Source organism: Lissotriton helveticus, chromosome 2_2 (assembly GCF_964261635.1).
Source record: "Lissotriton helveticus chromosome 2_2, aLisHel1.1, whole genome shotgun sequence".
NCBI classification, from domain to species: Eukaryota; Metazoa; Chordata; class Amphibia; order Caudata; family Salamandridae; genus Lissotriton; species Lissotriton helveticus.
The window spans coordinates 202,944,661-202,970,081 of NC_136060.1; the positions used below are offsets into that span (position 1 = coordinate 202,944,661).

The following is a 25,421-nucleotide window of genomic DNA, read 5'->3' on the forward strand; positions in this document are numbered from 1 at the left end:
TTTGCTCTCTGCTTCTGTTGAAGAGGAGTGAATTTTAGGATTCCAGGTGCTCACAATTAACACTATATCTTCTAGAGCATTTGAGTATTGCAGTGCTTAAAGGGAGGGATGCTCACCCAACATCCTCCAACAAACCCAAATGTTTGCAAAAAAAGTTCCACAACATCAAGCACACTCAGGAGTATAAATACAATCTTCGTGAATAGTCTTCAGCCGTTGATTCTCGATCTTGATAATTTATTAAGGCTTTTATTTTTCTTAGTCTCTTAGCATTAGCCAACATGTGTTTCATTGTATTCACGACTTCACCAGGGCTAAAATGTAACTAAAAAAACTAATTATTATACAAAATAAACAGTATATCCACAGTTGTGGATAAGTAACCCTGTGACTTCAACCGTTCCACGTAAGACTTGTATCATGCTCCCTAAATAAATATGATCAGATTTGTATACGTTAACATACACTATAAATGTAGTGTTACAATTGATGTTTGTTCTTATTTTCTGAATTTTTTAGTCTTGTCTAATGTCCACCTACATGTCCCTCAATGACCACATTTGTGAAACCCTAGTGTGTGCTGTGTCATCCAATTAATCTTCGACTGTTGTACGGGATAGCTAGGACTCCGTAAATGCTTTAGTGTTTTACCATTCAGAAAAGTAATGTCTGCTCTATTGGAAATAGAGTCATGCAGCGTCTTGTCTGCTTACAGAAGATGCCAATGCTTCTGAAAACATTTGCAAACTCTATGTAAGATCCAAATAAAATCAGTAATCAACCATTCAGAAAACTGATGTCTGCTCTATTGGAAATATAGTCATGCAGCATCTTGTCTGCTGCAGAAGATGCCAATGGTTCTGAAGACATTTGCACAATCTAAGTAAGATCCAACTAAAACCAGTAATCAACCTCACTTTCTTTAATTTTCTTATCATGTCTAGATACACGTAGAGTTCTCTCTCTACTTATTTTCGCATTCCTATTTCTGGCTGTCATAATGACATGCATCCTATCTGTAAGAATCTTGTCTCCATATCCTGTAGACACTTTTGTAAGTCCTGTTTATCAATGCAAGTGTACCTTGCCCGCATCATCTCCCTGTAGGGGATTGCCTTAATCTGGTATGGGCACTAGATGCATGTAAAATTGAGTTAAATTAATTTGGTTTCTGAAAACGTCTACTCTGTATTCCTTTGTCCTTGGCATAAAGGTCCACATCAAGAAAAACGATCTTATGAGTAAATCGTATATTGAAGTCATTCTGATTCATGAAGTCACATAAACCTTCAATTTGTTTCACACTTCCCATCCATTTCATGAAGCAGTCGTCTATGAAACACTCCCAATACAGAATACACTACTTCCAGCTAGCTCTATGTGGGATCCAGATCCGCTCCCCTCTGCTTCTATCCATAACAGCAAACTGCAAGGGATAATGGTTCAGTCTGCCTTAGTCATTGGCTCTTTTCTGATCACCTGAAAATCATTGTGCTTCAGCGTCAGGGCTGGTTGGCCAGTCATTTAGTTTTGAATCTTCTTCCTTTTGTAGTTTCTCTTTCATTTCTTTGCTTCTCATCTTTTTATTTGGATGTTTTTTAGGAGTATGGTACAGCTGTCCAGGCAGTGCTGATGGATTTCTTGCTTGCCTCTCATTTCATTTGCAGTGCGCCACATTCCATGTGGCCATTTCCTCTAAATATGGAGATTATTATGGAATGTTGTTGTCCATACTGTAAGAAATGAAATGAAATACCAGTATTTGTAAAGCGCACAGCTACCTCTGAAGTGGTGTCCCTGTGCTGGGGGCTGTCAGGAAGATTAAGCAAGCTATTGCCCAGAGTCACATGGTGCTGGGCTAACCTGCCGCCGGCACCGGGGATCGAACCGTGAACCCCGTAGTCCGGAGTCAGGCACCCTGGCCTCTGTTCCACACCTCTTCCACAGAGCGTTATCCCACCAGGTAACGTCCCCTGGTAGCACAGCTAATTCCTGAAGGAGATTTTTCCAATGGTATTCAACAGGTAGACAATAATTTGGAATCAAGCAGTGTTTATTCTACATGGTAGTTAAGGTCAGTTTTAAATTTATTCAAAGAATAATGTCATTCTAGACATGAATAAGCTAAGTTGCTCAGACCCTTGTTCAGGGCCAATGCATTTCGGGCAAACCCTTCATCAGGGAAGGTTATATCACAATGACGACAGTGACAATGTTTCCTGAATTGTGAGTTCTGCACACATATGTCCGCTGTGTTTAGATGGCAGCATGTTTTTTATTTTTCTACTTGTTTTCTTTTAATGAATCATGCATATATTGTTGAGTTTGAGTGATTATGTTAGGGGGTGAATGGGAAGCTCAGTCAGTAGATTGATGAATGGAGGCATGCGTGCACATATGATGACTTATTGAGTGTCTACACCCATCAGTGACACAAAAGGCTCTTTTATTCATAAGCTAGAGCTATTGACATTGCCAATGTTTGTCTTAAGAGTCATTTAGTTCTTATTCCATGTGTGTCTTGAGTATTTTCAAATATGTTATTGCATGTGTGTTTCATGAAGAACACGATTGACCTGATTTATGGCAGTTAACTTCAGGTGCTAAACATATGACATCAGTGTTCAACTATGAATAGCGATGAGGACAATGTTTGAGGAGCCTATTTTTCACCATTGTTCACAGCTTTTCTGCAAGGGGCATCTCTACCCTGACATGGGAATTTGTCCCCATTTATAAAAGGTGCCTGTGACCTCCCTATCAAATACAAACCTATTAGTCTGCTTGATAGCCCCTAAAAGATGTTTCTCAAAAGCTATTTTCCAACATCTTACTTGGGAGACTATAGGATTGGATGCCAGATAATAGCATCTTGTCTCCGTTGCAAGTGGGTTTAGGAAGGCCACGAGTACAGTTGACCAGGTGTTTTGACTCCTGATGTTAATCTGGAAAACTGTCACCCTGGGGGAAAGTCGTCTGTACATTGTATTTGTGAGCCTCCACTCCGCCTTTGATTTAGTATCTATGTCAACTTTATGTCCGTGCTGCAGGAGCTGAGGAGTCCCAAATTATCTACAAGATAATATAGTGAGGCTGCACAACAATAACTATTCACAGGTTAGATGCGGGATGGCTAATGAGCTTACAGAATCATTTCCTATCAATAGAGGGGTTCTGCAGGGGTGCGTACTTTCCCTCATGTTGTTCTCACTCTACATTAATGGCCTTATAAAGCACCTAGATCAGGATGACAATGATTCACCTAAACTGGCAGACATGAGAATTCCTGCCCTCATGTTTGCCAACGATACCCCCCTCATTTCCAAAACACCCATGGCCCTCCAAACATTTTTGAACCACTTTGAACATTTTCGCATAGCACCGGGCCTTGAAATAAATGTGGCCAAAACCAACGTTATGGTAATAAACCCGGGTCGCACATTCAGAGCAAGTCCGAATTTGGCAGGAAAACCTCTGGAGAGAATGCAGATATTCACCTATTTGGCATTACATTTAAAGAGCAGGGTGGGTGGCAGACACACATTATGCAGCGCAGATTGAAACTAGAGCAAGTAGTAGGAATTATTACAAAGCTGGCCCATAACTCTGCATTCTGATCGGCACAGCCGGCACTACAGGTCTACCACCGTCAAGCCCTGGGGATGGCCAAGTTTGGTGCGGAAGTGTAGGGCCATCTAGACGTCTCTTTGCTAGAATTGGTGGAAAACAGATTTGTGCAAATAATAGTGGGTTTCCCTATAAGTACTCATTTGTTGCCACTATCGTTTGACTTGAGGTTGAGACCCCTTTAAGACAAAGTTGGTCTCTGTCCCATTCTCTTCTGGAGGAGGATTTGGGCAACTCCAGAGCTCCACCCATACCGAGATGAATTGGAATAAATACTTATGCTGGTGGGCTCAGGAAATATATTTTAATTAAGAATATTAAAACCATCTTGGGAGAAATTGGGCTGCCATCATTGTTGAGTGCCCCAAGAGTGGTTAGGCCAGTCTCTAAAAGCAATATTAAATTAGCATATTGGCAGCCTCGATAGTCCTTAATACGCTCAAATACCCGGCACGGCTCTCTCACTAGAGAAAATTTAATGGATGAGATCGAATCACCCCAAGCAAGGCCCTTGTTCCTACTATTTCATTATGGGACCCTGCCCCTCCGTTCATTCACTACCAAATGGGTTAAATCCCCTCTGGCAGAGGAGGAGCTGTGTCCAGGTTGTTGGCCCTCCAAGGAGTCTCTAGAAAATGTAATGTTGTTCTGCCCAGTCTACTTAACTAGTATGCGTCGCTGAATCCTACCACTCTGCCGAATTTGGGGATTAGAGAATATAAGTCTGCTCTAAGGATATTAAAAACCGACTGTAGTAAACCATTTGTTTTCATAGTCTCCCGCTACTTGTTGGCTATGTGGATAACACTGGCCAAATTTAGTGCGTTAAACGGCTAAATATCTAGTGTTATTCCATAAATGAGCATACCCCCATCAAAAGTGCATTATAATGTTGTATTTTATTTTGAATCCCTATTCTCTGTACACACAACAGTTTTACTGTTGTTTTTAGGTGCCTTTGCTTTTAATTAATGTTTTATCATTGCTTATTTCTGTGCGTCTATGTCCTTGGGTTGAAATAAAGCTTAAACGAACAAACAAACGCATACCAATGCTCTAAAACTAGTTGTAAGTTTGTGCTGGTGGACCCTACAGATGTGATATGAAGGAAATTGCCTGCCGCAAAAGCGGATCACAAGTGCAGTATTTCTTGAACTCGAGACTGGTGGGGTCCCCTCAGCATGATTTGAGTAAGGTATCACGGAGTAAAGTATTGTTCATTAACTACCCACTGGGGTTTTTTAATTAATATGATGGTGAACACTCACGGAGCCCACTTGGGAAGGATATGTAAAAACCACAATAACCATAATGCCCCGAGGCAAGTGTGCGGGGCTTACCTGTAATTAAAATCGTGTTTTTTTCAAACATCTATACAGTGAGTCCGATTGCCAGTGATCAAGGGATGAATATCATGAAACGCGTTTGGCTGTGAATTGGGGTTGTGTGCACTGGCCTCCATGCTGCACATCACGCTTGAATTGACTGTAACCTAGCAGTGAGGCTCTTTCCACATGGTGGAAACTGTTTCTTGGGATGAATAGCGGCCTGCCCTGTCGCGGAAATTGCCCGCCGCAGAAGCGGATCACGAGTGCAGGATTTCTTGAACTTGAGACTGATGGGGTCCCCTCAGGGTGATTTGAGTAAGGCATCACGGAGTGAAGTATTGTCCATTACCCACTCACATTTAAAAAAAAAATTATTATGATGGTGAACACTCCCAGAGCCCACTTGGAAAGGATATGTAAAACCCACAATAACCATAATGCCAGGGGGTCAGTGGACGGGGCTGTTAGAAATGAGATTTCTGGCTAGCTGAGACTTGCGTCAAAGCGAGGCAAAAACCACTACTCTAGTCAGTATAAGGGGGTTACACTCCTAAAATACCCCCTGCTCACCCCCTTGGGAGCTTGGCACGAGCAGTCAGGCTTACCTTAGAGGCAGCGTGTAAATCATTTGCACATAACTAACAGTAATACAGTGTACGCACTACAAAAGGACACCACACCGGTTTAGAAAAATATCCAACATTTTTATATACTTAATACAAGACCTAATACGATAGAAATCCACAATACAGTACTTTAGAAATAATTACTTCACAAGATGTCTTTAAATTGCAAAAATAAGTTGAAAACACAGTTCGTACGAGTTTATAGCTCGGTCCGAGCCTACCGCGATGCTGAAAACAACAGAGTCTCGCAGTTCCAGGTGACTGCGTCAGTATGGGCCAGCAACAGCGTGAACAGGCACGTTAACAGTACCTTTCTTAGTGCGGTTTACATGAGGTGCGAGCTGGTCTTGGCATTCGGTTGTGATGCAGAGGAAGCGGTGCAAGGCGCGGTGTCCTCTCGATGCGATGCGCGCAACGCTCAGTTTCGATCGGCCAGACGGCGTCGGTGAGACCAAGGCTGGTGGTGCAGGGTGAGACGGTTCTCGATGCGGTGCTGGCAGGTTGTGTTGCAGGTGACAGAGCCGGTCGCGGCGTCCGTCACAGTTACGGTGCAAAGTGGAAGCGGTGCAGGGCATTGTGTCCTCTCAATGCGGTGCAGGCAGGGGCTCGGTGATGATCATGCAGACGGCGTCAGTGAGACCAAGGCTTGCGGTGCAGGGTGAGATGGTGTTCGATGCGGTGCTAGCAGGTTGCGATGCAAGCGACAGAGCCGGTTGGCAGGAATTGGTGCTGGCCGAGCCGTACAGCTGTGCGGCACGAGCCGGTCACGGGTGTTGAACCAGCGGCGTCCGTGACGGTGAGACCAGGCCAGCAAAGTGAAGCGAGGCGGCGCGAGCTGCGGTGTCCTCTCGATGCAGTGCAGGCAGCGGCTTGGTGACGATCGTGCAGACGGCGTTGGTGAGACCAAGGCTTGTGGTGCAGGGCAAGACGGTGCAGTCTGTGGTGCCTTCAGGACACAAGGCCAGCAACGGAGTCAGTGACAGAGTCGGTTGTGGTTCTCTCTTCTCTGTGGCAACTGAAACAGTGGTTCTCGGAGCGGTACCCAGAGGTTGGTGAAGTCTATGCAGTCCCTGAGAACCTTAACAGGAGGCCAGCTCTGTTTCAGGCCCTTGGAGATACTCCGCACAAGTAGAGAAAGTTCAGTCTAGTCCATTCACTGCCCAAGGCAGAAGTAGCAGCTGCAGGCCAACCCAACAAAGCAACAACACAGCAAAGTGGCAGTACTCCTCCTGGCATCTATTCCAGCTCTTCTTCTTGGCAGGTTCCTTGATTCCAGCGAGTTCTAAAGTCTTGGGGACAGGGCCCCAATATTTATGCCAGCAATTTCTTTTGCCTCTGAAGGCAGAGGGCCCTGGACTTAGTTCAAAACAGTTTTGGATGCACCATGCCAGTGGGCACCTCCTTCCTTTGTCAGTGTGGGCCAGGGTCCTTAGACGCACAACCGGAGGTGGAGCCAGCATTGTGGAAGGCAGGCACAGTCCTATTCAGGCCCAGGTGCTACACCTCGCATGCATCTATGAGCAGATAGGTCTATTCAGCCCTGTCCTGACTCACCCTGTCTACTGGAGTCTCCCCCAGCCCCTGTCACTCACAAACAAGACAGACAATACACAAGCTAGCAGAGGCAGGCTGGATGGTTGGGTCAGAAAATACCTACTTTCTGAAAGGGGTATTTTCAAACACAGAATGTTAAAGCCAACTTCACTGAAAGATGTATTTTATCATACTGAGTTCAGGCATACTAAACTCGAATTTCTACCATGTTCCCTGAGTCAGTTAGGATTATAGGATGTTATAATCAAACTGCCCACTCTGGCCAATGGGGAACAGGTAGCCTTGCAATAGTGAAACATGAAGTAGGCTGTAATTCATTATCAGGACATGCCACACACACCAGGGCATGTCCTACCTTTCACATACAATGCACCCTGCCCATGGCGGTACCTTTGGCCTACCTTAGGGGCGACTCACATGCAGAAAAGGGAAGGTTTAGGGTCTTGCAAGTGTGGGCACTTGCCAAGTCGACATGGCAACCCCAGGCTGCGCAGAGGCTCTGCAATGGCAGGCCCGAGTTACACTTTACGGGCTGTCTGCGTGGGTGGCACAATCCAGTGCTGCAGCCAACCAACAGCATTTGATTTATAGGCCCTGGCACTCGCAGTGCACTTTACTAGGGACTTACACATAAATCAAATAGGCTAATCATGGAAACACCAATCCACAACACATTTTATACAGGAGCACTTGCAATGGATAGCAGTGAGGAAAGTGCGCAGAATCATTACCCCAGCAAAAACTGAGTCATAAACAGGGGTCAGAAAGCAAAAACTCCGGGGATACACGCCAAAAGATGCCAAGTCTAACAGGGGCTTACCTGTAATTAAAATTGTGTTTTTTTCAAACGTCCATAGAGTGATTCCGTTTGCCAGTGATCAAGGGATGAATATCCTGAAACGCGTTTGGCTGTGAATTGGGGCTGTGTGCACTGCCCTCAATGCTGCACATCACGCTTGAATTAAGGACTGTAACCTAGCAGTGAGGCTCTTCTCACATGGTGCGAACTGTTTGTTGGGATATATATATATATACACAAAAAACCCAAAGGTTACAGGGACGTTATAGTAAGGGTCAGATGTTAGTCTTCTAAGCTTACGCCTCCTTTTTCAATTTCCACAATAGCGACACTATTTCGGTGTAATGCAATTTTGTTTTCCACAGTGTCTTAGGTGTATCACTTTTTTCTCTGTGACCTACATGATCCTCACCTATGTGCTAATGGCAGTAATATCCTATTTTAGCTCCTCTCTGTTCAATGTATTATCCTATATTGTAATCAAAAGAGAGAGTAAGGGATTGTCCACTGACACGTGAGACCAGGATTTCTCCTATTCCCGTGGGGCGAATATTTTTTAAACAAAAGAAGGATTATCCCCTACAGAAAATAAGAAGAATAGTCTGGAGGGTAGACCTTTTGGCAAAAAGGAAAAGTGTATCCTTTTATTTAAAACCCCTCACTCACCAGCCTAGCGGTGACATGCTTCATCATCGGGGTCCACCCTGGTGGCCTAGCGTCACCAGGGTGTGCTTCGACACCTGAATTACAGTGGAGCGGGTTGTCTTCCTCCTCCCAGTGGACGTTGTTCCCTCGTTTGTTGCGTCCTCTTCCGCGCCTGCCTCTGTTCTGAAAAGGAGGACGGAATTGATTTTGTGGAAAAGGAAACTGTTGGAAGGGTGGTTGCCATCCATACATGGGAAAATGCGGTGGTTGTTGAAAAGGGTTCATCGGTGGGTGTTGAAAAGGATGTTGCAGAGGGTGATTATACTGTGGCCACTGGTAGTGTCCTCTGTGTGTGCCTTGCTGTCTTTGTCTTGGTGTCCCGTTATTGGATCCAGCACTGCTGTTAGAACTGTTAGAGGTATTGCTTGATGCATCGGAGTCTTGATCTGGTGTTCCAGTTGTTTTGTACTCTGGATCAGAATAGGGGTAGACTTTCACAAATGAGAATTTCTTAAGGTCTTTTTGAAAATTTTGGACCTTCTGTTGGGTGAGATTTTCCCGATATTCATTTATTTCTTTGTTCAGATCATCCAGTTTTTTCTTATAGCCGGTGATGCTGGCTTTGATTTGGCTTTCTGTTACCTGAATCTCTATCTGGATCTTTTCTGAGAGACACATGGCTGTTTTGAGGATTAGTATAATCCAGTCGTGCGTGCAGTGCCACGCAATGTGGGCCCAGTCTTTTCTAAATTCAGCATCATCCAGAAAGATGCGTGGAGCGTTAGTAACTAGTAAGCCCTTAGGGGCTATACTGTTTGCGAAGTACTCTTTCAGTATCGTGCCATGTAAGATGGTTCTTATTCGGTTCCGCTTCATCTCCGTCAGCTTTTCCCATTCTGATGTTTGGGAGATGGTGTTGCTGATGTTGGCATCAGCAAATACGCTGAGGTCACTCATGATAGAGTCTATTTCTTCCGTGGAATAGGTAAGGCCAGGGTTCTCAGCCATGTTGGCCGTAGTGTGTACTCTGTGGTGTTCTCTGGTGTAAAATACACTCTCGCAGCTGTGCGCTGCCAGGAATATTGTAATCAAAAGAGAGAGTAAGGGATTGTCCACTGACACGTGAGACCAGGATTACTCCTATTCCCCTGGGGCGAATATTTTTGAAACAAAAGAAGGAGTATCCCCTACAGAAAATAAGAAGAATAGTCTGGAGGGTAGACCTTTTGGCAAAAAGGAAAAGTGTATCCTTTTATTTAAAACCCCTCACTCACCAGCCTAGCGGTGACATGCTTCATCATCGGGGTCCACCCTGGTGGCCTAGCGTCACCAGGGTGTGCTTCGACACCTGAATTACAGTGGAGCGGGTTGTGACTGTAAGTGCAAAAGAAAGTATGTTAAAAATTGTCCTGGTTTAACTCAAAAATATAATTTTATTGTGGAGCAACTGAACAATGTTAAAAAATAAATAGTGGCGAGATGCTGGTAGGCAAGTTACGACCGAGTCATCTCTATATGTGTTGGTGTGTAATGGTCGACATGTTTCTACCAATGGGCGAGTGCCCGGTATTCCTCAGGACCAAAAGACAGGTAGACGGAAGGTGTGGGCCCCCTAATAGGCACACCCTATCCTGATCCCCTGTTAACCCACAGGCAAGTTGCTAGGGGTGTATGTGCTCAACTGAATATGTGAGCAAGCAGAAAAAGTTGAAAAAGAGACCTGTGGAGAAAAAGGAGGAAAGCAAATTTCAATTATGATCACGTATACTCTCCTGTAACGTCGTGGAGTGTCTCTATGTAGTGAAATACCATGCCATAGAGGTTCATATCAAGCCCTCCGGGTGAAGACCGTAACATCCAAAGATGCTGAGCATTTGTATTGATCAATAGGTGCGTGCATAGCTGCATGCATTATGCTTATCGTATTTTTTTTTACCAGCTAAGTGACGCACTCATAGGGTGCGTGCAAAATAACATGCGTACTTGTTGGGCGACGGTATGTCTATATAATCACCTTAGTGCGCAGAACTTATTGATTGTAGTGGCTATAGGAAAGTTGTGCTATAGTTGCGTGCGCATAAGTCTTAGGTGACGTTCATGATCGTGAAAATTATCGTGAAAATGACGTACATGACTGACACACATATAACACTTAGGAGTACACATGGGTTTAATGGCATGAGTCGAGGCTTACTTAAATAAGAGCTCTTGGGTGCTTCATCGGGCAGGGCGTAGGCTCTTCACATCAGGGAAACATATTCTGCAATGGCGGAATATAGGGAGAATGAGCCGTACGCTTTACAGGGAGGGCCGGACCACGGAGTGAGAAGCGCCGTAGTGAGCCGATCCGAGTAGGATTCTCGGAAGGGCAAGCGCGTCCGCTTGGATAAGGAGAAGCGCGTCTACTTACAGTTTGCCGGTGAAGCGGTTAAGATGTAACCTACTGCCATGGTTCCCTGCTCGGCTAGTGCTGCCGTTCCCTGCAGGCTGTGATAAGAGGCGTCGGCCACTTCCGGGGTGGGCGTGGCTGGAGGCCCGCCGGGGGCGTGGTTACGTACTTCACGTTTAGTGGTGACGTTTCGGTATGCCCGAGTGCGGGGCAAAACCGAATAAATTAAGAGAATAGTGCTAGCGTATAGAAGTATAAAAAACGCATCACACAAGGGGAAATTAGGATTTCAAAGGGACAATTACTGAAGAAGTTACCATTTGAAACGTCGACAGAATCTCTGTCAAGGAAGGAACATATGAAATAGTGGTACATTCATATTTGTTGGAGTTGCATTAGCAAGATGGCATAACAGGGGTGACTGGGAGTATTGTACATTGGGAGAGCGAGTTGCGCATCTCCCTAATGGGTTTTGGAAACGTGGGACATGCTATGGATGTCAGGTTAAGGAGCCCATGACGTGGTGCTTACATATAGAAAAAATGATGAAAAGAATCAATTTATTTTAGTACTGTGGCCCATGAAATATTATCATTAAGACCCGTCTTGTGGGTGGAAAGTCTGTAGATCCAACGCTGTTCCTTTTCAAACAGGCGTGCTTGGGCATCGGGACCTGGTTGGATTTGTTCGATGACAGTCCATCGCATATCATTCGGGGTATGGTGTACTGTCAGGAAATGCTCTGTAAGTCTGGTGTTATTCTTTTTGCATCTCACTGTGCTTCGATGTTCTGATATTCGCAATTTTACTTTGCGTGTTGTCATTCCTATGTAGGGTATTCCACAGGTACATCTGATCAAGTATATGACGTTGGAACTATTACAGTTTGTATGTGATCTCTGTTCCCAGGTTTTTCCTTGTTCAAGATCCAAGGTCTTCGTGTTGTCAGTGAGGTGGCAGACACTGCAGTCCCCACATCTGGAGTGTCCAGTCACTGGTGGGAGTCCCCATATGGTTGTGATGGTTGGGTTGGTATTCATTACAGTTATCTTGGGCCGGGTGTTGACCAAGCTGTCTTTCAGGCTGCGTGCCTTTTTGTAGGAAAAAAGTGGTTTCTCTCATTTGTATTTGCCAGTGCAAAGTATGGACCAGTGTTTTCTTATGCTTTTGCTCACCTGATTAGAAACTGCATTATATGTTGTGACACATGTGAGCGGAATGTTTTCCTTGTTTTTGGGTGTGTCCTCAAGTAGGGCTTGTCGGGGTTGGTTCCTTGCTCGCTTCTGGCATTTCTTGATGATTTTCTGGGGGTAACCTCGATTGGTGAGTTTTGTTGTGAGGTCTTGCGCCTGATGTTTGTAGTCAGATATTTTACTACAGTTCCTTCTTAGTCGTAGGTACTGTCCGTACGGTAAGTTTGCCCTGAGGGGGCGGGGATGGAAGCTGTCATATCTCAGTAAGTTGTTTTTGGCAGTTGGCTTAAAGTGTGTTTTAGTTATCAAGCTATCGTTTTCTCTTTGGATTTCAATATCCTGGAAGACCATCTTGTTTTTGTCTATGCTGTGTGTGAATCGTAGGGTTGGATCAAAGTTGTTAAGCCAAGTGATGAATGACATTAATGTCTCTTGCGGCCCTTGCCAAATGGTAAAGACATCATCTATGTATCGCCGCCAGAATTTTATGTGGGAACCATAGGGATTGTCAGCTGCCAAGATGAATTTCTTCTCAAAGTCGTAGACGTAGAGTCCCGCTACACTAGGGGCAAAAACACTGCCCATGGAAGTCCCCCCTACTTGGAGGTACAGGGAGCCATCATATTCGAAAAAGTTCCTTTTGAGGGCAAGGATTGCGCAATTTACAATGAATTCTTTGGGGGTGCGATGGTTCCACTCAGAATTGTCAAGTGTTTGCCTCAATACCTCGATTGTAGCATCTTGTGGTATGTTGGTGTAGAGGCTTTCTATGTCAAAGCTTACAAGGATGTAGTCTTCTTCTACTTTGATTTTTTCCAGGAGAGTTAGTAAGCTTTTGGTGTCCCTCAGGTATGTACATGTGCCCTGTACGATGGTTTTCAAGAAGAAATCACAAAATCTAGACAGAGGTTCTAGAAGTGATCCTGTGCCTGATATGATTGTCCTGCCCGGTGGAGGAAGTTTGCCTTTGTGCATCTTGGGCACCACATAAAAGTATGGGATCTTGCCCTCAGTTATGGTAAGATAGTCAGCTTCCTGTTTGGAGATGTCACCTGCGGTCTCTGCTGTTTCTACCATATTGATAATTTCAATACGTAGGTCTTCGGTTGGGTCCGCTGGTAGTGTTTGGTAATTGTTTGTGTCACCCAGTAGGCGTTTGCACTCTGCATCATAGTCACTTTTGTTCATGACCACTAGGCCTCCGCCTTTGTCGGCTGGTTTGATTATTATGTTGTTATCGTTTTTCAAATCAGACAGTGCTTTGTTCTCAGCTCTACTGTTGTTCTTGTACTGCGTATTGTGTGTTAGGGCTTCTATATCATTGAATACAGCCTGTTCAAAGGTGCTGATTTCCACCGGGACACAGTGTGGTGGTGGTATGAAGGTTGATCGTGGTCTAAAGACCTGTTTCGTTGATGATTTCATTAGGCTCATCCATAGTGTTTTTCTCAAAAAATGCTTTTAGCTTGAGTTTGCGGTAGAAGCTGGCTAATTCACAGTGTAATTTGAACTTGTCAAGAGCTGCTGTGGGCACAAATCCTAGTCCTTTGTTAAGGACCTTGGTTTCTGTAGTAGTAAGTGTGCGTGAGGATAAGTTTGTTACTAGCTCCTCACATTGCTGGGGCCTGCATTGTTTGCTGCCGACTTGCTCCTGGTGATGCTGCCCATTGTGTCTTCCTCCTCCCAGTGGACGCTGTTCCCTCGTTTGTTGTGTCCTCTTCCGCGCCTGCCTCTGTTCTGAAAAGGAGGACGGAATTGATTTTGCAGTGTCTGCCACATCACTGACAACACGAAGACCTTGGATCTTGAACAAGGAAAAACCTGGGAACAGAGATCACATACAAACTGTAATAGTTCCAACGTCATATACTTGATCAGATGTACCTGTGGAATACCCTACATAGGAATGACAACACGCAAAGTAAAATTGCGAATATCAGAACATCGAAGCACAGTGAGATGCAAAAAGAATAACACCAGACTTACAGAGCATTTCCTGACAGTACACCATACCCCGAATGATATGCGATGGACTGTCATCGAACAAATCCAACCAGGTCCCAATGCCCAAGCACGCCTGTTTGAAAAGGAACAGCGTTGGATCTACAGACTTTCCACCCACAAGACGGGTCTTAATGATAATATTCCATGGGCCACAGTACTAAAATAAATTGATTCTTTTCATCAGTTTTTCTATATGTAAGCACCACGTCATGGGCTCCTTAACCTGACATCCATAGCATGTCCCACGTTTCCAAAACCCATTAGGGAGATGCGCAACTCGCTCTCCCAATGTACAATACTCCCAGTCACCCCTGTTATGCCATCTTGCTAATGCAACTCCAACAAATATGAATGTACCACTATTTCATATGTTCCTTCCTTGACAGAGATTCTGTCGACGTTTCAAATGGTAACTCCTTCAGTAATTGTCCCTTTGAAATCCTAATTTCCCCTTGTGTGATGCGTTTTTTATACTTCTATACGCTAGCACTATTCTCTTAATTTATTCGGTTTTGCCCCGCACTCGGGCATACGAAGCGTCACCACTAAACGTGAAGTACGTAACCACGCCCCCGGCGGGCCTCCAGCCACGCCCACCCCGGAAGTGGCCGACGCCTCTTATCACAGCCTGCAGGGAACGGCAGCACTAGCCGAGCAGGGAACCATGGCAGTAGGTTACATCTTAACCGCTTCACCGGCAAACTGTAAGTAGACGCGCTTCTCCTTATCCAAGCGGACGCGCTTGCCCTTCCGAGAATCCTACTCGGATCGGCTCACTACGGCGCTTCTCACTCCGCTGTACCGGCCCTCCCTGTAAAGCGTACGGCTCATTCTCCCTATATTCCGCCATTGCAGAATATGTTTCCCTGATGTGAAGAGCCTACGCCCTGCCCAATGAAGCACCCAAGAGCTCTTATTTAAGTAAGCCTCGACTCATGCCATTAAACCCATGTGTACTCCTAAGTGTTATATGTGTGTCAGTCATGTACGTCATTTTCACGATAATTTTCACGATCATGAACGTCACCTAAGACTTATGCGCACGCAACTATAGCACAACTTTCCTATAGCCACTACAATCAATAAGTTCTGCGCACTAAGGTGATTATATAGACATACCGTCGCCCAACAAGTACGCATGTTATTTTGCACGCACCCTATGAGTGCGTCACTTAGCTGGTAAAAAAAAATACGATAAGCATAATGCATGCAGCTATGCACGCACCTATTGATCAATACAAATGCTCAGCATCTTCGGATGTTACGGTCTTCACCCGGAGGGCTTGATATGAACCTCTATGGCATGGTATTTCACTACATAGAGACACTCCACGACGTTACAGGAGAGTATACGTGATCATAATTGAAATTTGCTTTCCTCCTTTTTCTCCACAGGTCTCTTTTTCAACTTTTTCTGCTTGCTCACATATTCAGTTGAGCACATACACCCCTAGCAACTTGCCTGTGGGTTAACAGGGGATCAGGATAGGGTGTGCCTTTTAGGGGGCCCACACATTCCGTCTACCTGTCTTTTGGTCCTGAGGAATACCGGGCACTCGCCCATTGGTAGAAATATGTCGACCATTACACACCAACACATATAGAGATGACTCGGTCGTAACTTGCCTACCAGCATCTCGCCACTATTTATTTTTTAACATTGTTCAGTTGCTCCACAATAAAATTATATTTTTGAGTTAAACCAGGACAATTTTTAACATACTTTCTTTTGCACTTACAGTCACAACCCGCTCCACTGTAATTCAGGTGTCGAAGCACACCCTGGTGACGCTAGGCCACCAGGGTGGACCCCGATGATGAAGCATGTCACCGCTAGGCTGGTGAGTGAGGGGTTTTAAATAAAAGGATACACTTTTCCTTTTTGCCAAAAGGTCTACCCTCCAGACTATTCTTCTTATTTTCTGTAGGGGATACTCCTTCTTTTGTTTCAAAAATATTCGCCCCAGGGGAATAGGAGTAATCCTGGTCTCACGTGTCAGTGGACAATCCCTTACTCTGTCTTTTGATTACAATATTCCTGGCAGCGCACAGCTGCGAGAGTGTATTTTACACCAGAGAACACCACAGAGTACACACTACGGCCAACATGGCTGAGAACCCTGGCCTTACCTATTCCACGGAAGAAATAGACTCTATCATGAGTGACCTCAGCGTATTTGCTGATGCCAACATCAGCAACACCATCTCCCAAACATCAGAATGGGAAAAGCTGACGGAGATGAAGCGGAACCGAATAAGAACCATCTTACATGGCACGATACTGAAAGAGTACTTCACAAATAGTATAGCCCCTAAGGGCTTACTAGTTACTAACGCTCCACGCATCTTTCTGGATGATGCTGAATTTAGAAAAGACTGGGCCCACATTGCGTGGCACTGCACGCACGACTGGATTATACTAATCCTCAAAACAGCCATGCGTCTCTCAGAAAAGATCCAGATAGAGATTCAGGTAACAGAAAGCCAAATCAAAGCCAGCATCACCGGCTATAAGAAAAAACTGGATGATCTGAACAAAGAAATAAATGAATATCGGGAAAATCTCACGCAACAGAAGGTCCAAAATTTTTAAAAAGACCTTAAGAAATTCTCGTTTGTGAAAGTCTACCCCTATTCTGATCCAGAGTACAAAACAACTGGAACACCAGATCAAGACTCCGATGCATCAAGCAATACCTCTAACAGTTCTAACAGCAGTGCTGGATCCAATAACGGGACACCAAGACAAAGACAGCAAGGCACACACAGAGGACACTACCAGTGGCCACAGTATAATCACCCTCTGCAACATCCTTTTCAACACCCACCGATGAACCCTTTTCAACAACCACCGCATTTTCCCATGTATGAATGGCAACCACCCTTCCAACAGTTTCCTTTTCCACAAAATCAATTCCGTCCTCCTTTTCAGAACAGAGGCAGGCGCGAAAGAGGACACAACAAACGAGGGAACAACGTCCACTGGGAGGAGGAAGACACAATGGGCAGCATCACCAGGAGCAAGTCGGCAGCAAACAATGCAGGCCCCAGCAATGTGAGGAGCTAGTAACAAACTTATCCTCACGCACACTTACTACTACAGAAACCAAGGTCCTTAACAAAGGACTAGGATTTGTGCCCACAGCAGCTCTTGACAAGTTCAAATTACACTGTGAATTAGCCAGCTTCTTCCGCAAACTCAAGCTAAAAGCATTTTTTGAGAAAAACACTATGGATGAGCCTAATGAAATCATCAACGAAACAGGTCTTTAGACCACGATCAACCTTCATACCACCACCACACTGTGTCCCGGTGGAAATCAGCACCTTTGAACAGGCTGTATTCAATGATATAGAAGCCCTAACACACAATACGCAGTACAAGAACAACAGTAGAGCTGAGAACAAAGCACTGTCTGATTTGAAAAACGATAACAACATAATAATCAAACCAGCCGACAAAGGCGGAGGCCTAGTGGTCATGAACAAAAGTGACTATGATGCAGAGTGCAAACGCCTACTGGGTGACACAAACAATTACCAAACACTACCAGCGGACCCAACCGAAGACCTACGTATTGAAATTATCAATATGGTAGAAACAGCAGAGACCGCAGGTGACATCTCCAAACAGGAAGCTGACTATCTTACCATAACTGAGGGCAAGATCCCATACTTTTATGTGGTGCCCAAGATGCACAAAGGCAAACTTCCTCCACCGGGCAGGCCAATCGTATCAGGCATAGGATCACTTCTAGAACCTCTGTCTAGATTTTGTGATTTCTTCTTGAAAACCATCGTACAGGGCACATGTACATACCTGAGGGACACCAAAAGCTTACTAACTCTACTGGAAAACATCAAAGTAGAAGAAGACTACATCCTTGTAAGCTTTGACATAGAAAGCCTCTACACCAACATACCACAAGATGCTACAATCGAGGTATTGAGGCAAACACTTGACAATTCTGAGTGGAACCATCGCACCCCCAAAGAATTCATTGTAAATTGCGCAATCCTTGCCCTCAAAAGGAACTTTTTCGAATATGATGGCTCCCTGTACCTCCAAGTAGGGGGGACTTCCATGGGCAGTGTTTTTGCCCCTAGTGTAGCGGGACTCTACGTCTACGACTTTGAGAAGAAATTCATCTTGGCAGCTGACAATCCCTATGGTTCCCACATAAAATTCTGGCGGCGATACATAGACGATGGCTTTACCATTTGGCAAGGGCCGCAAGAGACATTAATGTCATTCATCACTTGGCTTAACAACTGTGATCCAAACCTACGATTCACACACAGCATAGACAAAAACAAGATGGTCTTCCTGGACATTGAAATCCAAAGAGAAAACGATAGCTTGATAACTAAAACACACTTTAAGCCAACTGCCAAAAACAACTTACTGAGATATGACAGCTTCCATCCCCGCCCCCTCGGGGAAAACTTACCGTACGGACAGTACCTACGACTAAGAAGGAACTGTAGTAAAATATCTGACTACAAACATCAGGCGCAAGACCTCACAACAAAACTCACCAATCGAGGTTACCCCCAGAAAATCATCAAGAAATGCCATAAGCGAGCAAGGAACCAACCCCGACAAGCCCTACTTGAGGACACACCCAAAAACAAGGAAAACATTCCGCTCACATGTGTCACAACATATAATGCAGTTTCTAATCAGGTGAGCAAAAGCATAAGAAAACACTGGTCCATACTTTGCACTGGCAAATACAAATGGGAGAAACCACTTTTTTCCTACAAAAAGGCACGCAGCCTGAAAGACAGCTTGGTCAACACCCGGCCCAAGATAACTGTAATGAATACCAACCCAACCATCACAGCCATATGGGGACTCCCACCAGTGACTGGACACTCCACATGTGGGGACTGCAGTGTCTGCCACCTCACTGACAACACGAAGACCTTGGATCTTGAACAAGGAAAAACCTGGGAACAGAGATCACATACAAACTGTAATAGTTCCAACGTCATATACTTGATCAGATGTACCTGTGGAATACCCTACATAGGAATGACAACACGCAAAGTAAAATTGCGAATATCAGAACATCGAAGCACAGTGAGATGCAAAAAGAATAACACCAGACTTACAGAGCATTTCCTGACAGTACACCATACCCCGAATGATATGCGATGGACTGTCATCGAACAAATCCAACCAGGTCCCAATGCCCAAGCACGCCTGTTTGAAAAGGAACAGCGTTGGATCTACAGACTTTCCACCCACAAGACGGGTCTTAATGATAATATTCCATGGGCCACAGTACTAAAATAAATTGATTCTTTTCATCAGTTTTTCTATATGTAAGCACCACGTCATGGGCTCCTTAACCTGACATCCATAGCATGTCCCACGTTTCCAAAACCCATTAGGGAGATGCGCAACTCGCTCTCCCAATGTACAATACTCCCAGTCACCCCTGTTATGCCATCTTGCTAATGCAACTCCAACAAATATGAATGTACCACTATTTCATATGTTCCTTCCTTGACAGAGATTCTGTCGACGTTTCAAATGGTAACTCCTTCAGTAATTGTCCCTTTGAAATCCTAATTTCCCCTTGTGTGATGCGTTTTTTATACTTCTATACGCTAGCACTATTCTCTTAATTTATTCGGTTTTGCCCCGCACTCGGGCATACCGAAGCGTCACCACTAAACGTGAAGTACGTAACCACGCCCCCGGCGGGCCTCCAGCCACGCCCACCCCGGAAGTGGCCGACGCCTCTTATCACAGCCTGCAGGGAACGGCAGCACTAGCCGAGCAGGGAACCATGGCAGTAGGTTACATCTTAACCGCTTCACCGGCAAACTGTAAGTAGACGCGCTTCTCCTTATCCAAGCGGACGCGCTTGCCCTTCTGAGAATCCTCCTCGGATCGGCTCACTACGGCGCTTCTCACTCCGCTGTACCGGCCCTCCCTGTGAAGCGTACGGCTCATTCTCCCTATATTCCGCCATTGCAGAATATGTTTCCCTGATGTGAAGAGCCTACGCCCTGCCCGATGAAGCACCCAAGAGCTCTTATTTAAGTAAGCCTCGACTCATGCCATTAAACCCATGTGTACTCCTAAGTGTTATATGTGTGTCAGTCATGTACGTCATTTTCACGATAATTTTCACGATCATGAACGTCACCTAAGACTTATGCGCACGCAACTATAGCACAACTTTCCTATAGCCACTACAATCAATAAGTTCTGCGCACTAAGGTGATTATATAGACATACCGTCGCCCAACAAGTACGCATGTTATTTTGCACGCACCCTATGAGTGCGTCACTTAGCTGGTAAAAAAAAATACGATAAGCATAATGCATGCAGCTATGCACGCACCTATTGATCAATGCAAATGCTCAGCATCTTCGGATGTTACGGTCTTCACCCGGAGGGCTTGATATGAACCTCTATGGCATGGTATTTCACTACATAGAGACACTCCACGACGTTACAGGAGAGTATACGTGATCATAATTGAAATTTGCTTTCCTCCTTTTTCTCCACAGGTCTCTTTATCAACTTTTTCTGCTTGCTCACATATTCAGTTGAGCACATACACCCCTAGCAACTTGCCTGTGGGTTAACAGGGGATCAGGATAGGGTGTGCCTTTTAGGGGGCCCACACCTTCCGTCTACCTGTCTTTTGGTCCTGAGGAATACTGGGCACTCGCCCATTGGTAGAAACATGTCGACCATTACACACCAACACATATAGAGATGACTCGGTCGTAACTTGCCTACCAGCATCTCGCCACTATTTATTTTTTAACATTGTTCAGTTGCTCCACAATAAAATTATATTTTTGAGCTAAACCAGGACAATTTTTACCATACTTTCTTTTGCACTTACAGTCACAACCCGCTCCACTGTAATTCAGGTGTCGAAGCACACCCTGGTGACGCTAGGCCACCAGGGTGGACCCCGATGATGAAGCATGTCACCGCTAGGCTGGTGAGTGAGGGGTTTTACATAAAAGGATACACTTTTCCTTTTTGCCAAAAGGTCTACCCTCCAGACTATTCTTTTTATTTTCTGTAGGGGATACTCCTTCTTTTGTTTTAAAAACAATGTATTATCCTCACGTCTAAATTGTTCTCTTTTCCCATGCTATGACCTTCCTATCTTCCCTATTGCACCACGGTGTTGTCTTTTTTCATTTTGTCACCATCTTCTCTGCTCATAAGCTAAACCTCTTCTTTTCTTGAAACTCTCATCTGTGTGGCATGGGCTCCTCCAGTCGTATGCTTCAAAGGAGAAAATCGTTTTAACTCTGGTATCAATCTATCATTTTCTATACAACCTTGGTATCACACTCCGTCCTGTCCTGCAATACCCTCTCATCTATGCATGTTGTATTACATTTTCCTTGTCCCTTTAACCGTGAATTAAATTGTCTTGTACTGCCAGGTACCGAGTACCTGCTGGGTTTGAGCTGTAAAGGGAAATTACCTGCATTTCAAAGGAAAGTTGCAATAAAATGGGTGAGCATTGACACATTTCTCTTACAAGTAATGTGTAATAATGAGTACCTGAAATTCTATGTTCTCTTTGAAGCACTGACCTTTACGAACTTCTGCTATGTGCCAATGCTGTCTTAATTGTATCATTCTGCCTTCTCTTTCCTTGTTATGATAAACCTCCAGCCTCTGCTCATGGTTTTATTCCTTATTTCTAGCCCCAATTATAACTGTGTCCTCTGTGGCAATGGTATGCCCAAAGCATTATGCATTTTAAATCCCCTTCTTATCTGTTCACCATATCCTATGTGTGCATGCCATTGCCCACCGCTCTATTGATAAGGTTGTTCCTTCTCTTGTTTTCTTCTGCTACTGCCCTATTCTGAGATACATTAACCTTTTATCAGGAGCAAGGAAATGTACCCCTTTCCATACCTCAGATTTTACCCACACCCTAAACTCAATCATAAATATACTGGCATATTTTATGTGTCCTTTTATAGTGCACTTTCAAATACTTTGGCGTTTTAGCAAATGCAAGTGTAAATTGGCCTCAAAATTCACAATTGTTCCACCTTTTTTTTTAAACCCTAAAACTTCCTTCACAAAGGATCGTTCATACAATGGGTGGTTTCAGTGTGAGGAAATGGGCAGTGCAGTGAGAGAAGTGGGTGGTGCTAGTAAAGGAAGTGGTTGGCAGTCTCCTGTAAAAGCTGTGGTCATTTGCAATTACATTTTTTCTAAAGTAAGCATTGCCTAAAGGAAGTTGAGTTTGGTTAATATAAATCACTATTTTCCTCTGATATGCTTTTTAGGTGATGTTATAAAAGCTGGATACTTGAAATTTAAAGAAGAGCCTTCAAAATTACTATCTGGCAACAAATTTCAAGAAAGATATTTTGTGTTACGTGAAGGAAAGCTGTTTTTATATAAGGATATGAAGGTAAGTGTGGAAAGATTATTGATTATTTGCAATAAACCCAATACCTAAATATTTACCCTTGAAATAATTTTTCCAAGTATGTGCCGTTTGAAATTGTGAGATCTGTACTGAATTGTTTTGCATCTCACAGATAACCATTTTTATTTGTTAATTCAAAAACTTTAAACAGAATTCAAATTTGACTTTAAACTCTATCTTTTTAACCTGGAAATATAACATATCTTTGATAGAATGTATGCATGTATGTGGTATTTGTATAGCACAAACCTACCTGACAGACAGCAGAGAGCTTTACAGGGTCAAAGGCAAAGATAAAGTGGACACGTTGTGGTAAATAAATAAATAATACCTCTATTTTTGAATGGATGAATGAATAACAGATAGCTCAATAAATAAGAGTCAAGATTCGAGGTAGTAGGAGTTTTGCAGGTTTTATTACAGCATAAAGGACAGGAACAGGACAACCTGCACAGGAATAGGATGGCAGGGCCTGACAGGGGGGCCCCGACAGCTGCCGGGCAGGATCTGGGATGAGCGCGCTAACATTTAATAACAATACACGATCATATATACTAAAACAGTTGCATTACAATACATACGATAGGCGGAGCAGTGGGTGTGGTCAATAGCAGTCGCGAAAGATAAGGGTGAAAGTAGGTGTAACAGAGGCGTATACATAGACATGTGATGTAAACGTAACAGAATATGTCATGAATGGGGCGGAAACATGGAGGGGGCTACCTAAGGAGCTGGGACCTCTAACCTAGTGGTGCGCGCAAACTGGCAATGACGTGTTACTAGAAGAAGCTGGGGGCTACGAACTCTGTGCTAGGAGCAGAGACTGAAGTCTGGAGAGTCAGGGCGACATGTACCTAAGCAGTATCTAGTATCTGATGTTTAGAGAACATGTTGATAGAATCCAAAAGTTATCGGGGTAAAGGCGAACAGACTCTAAGACTGGAGCATGCATTATTCTACATGTAGTGCGTGATGAAGAATATTAAATGACCATTAAATGCAGTATTTCTCTTACATGGAGACGTAAAGGCTAGACAATGACGGAAACTATTGATGCGATTCAGTAGCTTAGGAATGCAGAGAAGGAGGGCTGGACTGATAACTAGAATCATAACATACTCTTGGCAGACTCAGAGGCAGAGCCAGGCTGAACCGGGCACTGTGAAGCAGGAAGTAAGTGAAGGGTCGAGGATACAGGTGGGGGCTGTATCGCTCCTCAGCGAGGCTCAGGAGACAGAAGCTGAATCTGGTGTCCAGGCCCTTTTGAGGCCTAGAAACGGGAACTTTACAATGAAATAACGTGCACACTGAGAAACGTGGCAATGTAGCTTTACATAGGCCGGATATTCGTAGTAGTCACGAGAACTGGAAACTGGCATACTAGAGATGGACACAACTGTAATTGCGTCTTTAATCGAACATGGTGAATACATATGCATATCAATCATGCACACATAACATATGATGGATGACACGTAGGGACACAGAACATGGCAAAATTTACTTTTCCACATTCCCTCCTTGTCACTACGTTTCTATCAGGAAACATCAATATTCATGATACCGTCTATCATTTCATACAGTATCATTTGCTCGTCTCGAATTTTCTGGGAACGGGTTTTAGAACGGGACTTGGGACTAGGAATACAAGAGGTAGCACAAATGCCGCAAATCGCAGGGCCACATTGTATACAGAGGCAGCAGCTGAATATGATCGCTACTGCAATACCTAGAAAGGACAAGACTTTCCATCCCCAAGCGGAAATTATATTCCAGAACCAACCGGACCATGTCCAGGTGCCTGGATCTTGATGTAACAGATGGGCAATTTTATGGAGTCTGGTTATAGCTGAATAAACAGACGGTGCGTTATTTGGAATGAAAATGCAGCAACTAGATCCGATGACTCTACAGGCCCCGCCCCTATCGGCCAATATGACGTCAAGGACGAGACGATTCTGTAAAATGACAAATCTCATAGCAGATTGCTCTTCGGTTAAGTTACCTAGAGCAGAGGCAGTCTCATTTACTACAGCTTCAAGGGTTCTGGTTAACCTACGGATTAGCTTACTATTCTGGATAGGTCCTATATAGAAGAAGAAACCTCTATTGAAATCTGTATACTGTTCTAGAGCAGTTTCAGTATAATCGACAATCGGGGACTCGATCTCCCTTTTATGTCTAATGTGTACTAGATGTGTGTTTCTGTGATAATCAGATGGGGCTAGGAAAACAGGTGGCAGTAGGAAGGCAATGTAACAGGTTCCCTCCCAATCGAGGGGCAGACGAACATATGCGGTCTGACCACAAACAAAATAAGAATGACGTGAAGCTTTGAAAATAGATTTCCCACTGTCACTATACTTGACAATAGTAGTACAATCGCTATGTCCTACATGTACGGAACCATTATTTCTAACACATAATTCGCCTTTGACTGGTAGTACTGAAATAGCAGGTAAGTCTGGAGTGGAATCAGACTGAACATTCAGGACCATGAAATTCGAAGAATAATTACCTAAATTGTAAACTTCATTTTCTAGATCTAACCCTGTTCTGTGGGGAAGACCTTGCTTGTCTGGAAAACATGTACTGTTAAGAAAAGACATATCTGTTGAAGATGACGTTAACGTGGACCATGCTCCACACGAACCATTATGTGAAAATGGATAAGGAAAGAGTGGCAGAACTCCCTTCGGTGTCTGGAAAGGGGGGAGTCGACCACACACCCAACAATTAGTGGCATTGCTGGTCTGGTGTGAATAATGTAACATGCGGATAAAAGAATTGTTACGCATAGCGAGGCGGTAA

At 44.3% G+C, this 25,421-nt stretch overlaps 1 protein-coding gene across 4 annotated transcripts in view; it reads left to right on the forward strand.

Annotated features, from left to right (window-relative positions):
* Positions 1–25,421, forward strand: part of ARAP2 (ArfGAP with RhoGAP domain, ankyrin repeat and PH domain 2) — a 1,514,823-nt gene that overhangs the window by 1,238,396 nt on the left and 251,006 nt on the right. For 2 of the 4 annotated variants that reach the window (XR_013608339.1, XR_013608340.1), the window contains exon 28: positions 22,465–22,919. Coding sequence is in view for 2 of the 4 variants with exons in the window: in XM_078678359.1 (XP_078534485.1) it covers positions 22,465–22,592 (128 nt within the window). In the remaining 2 variants the exon portion in view is untranslated. The remainder of the gene's footprint in view (positions 1–22,464; positions 22,920–25,421) is intronic. The other 2 variants (XM_078678359.1, XM_078678361.1) reach the window with 1 other exon arrangement.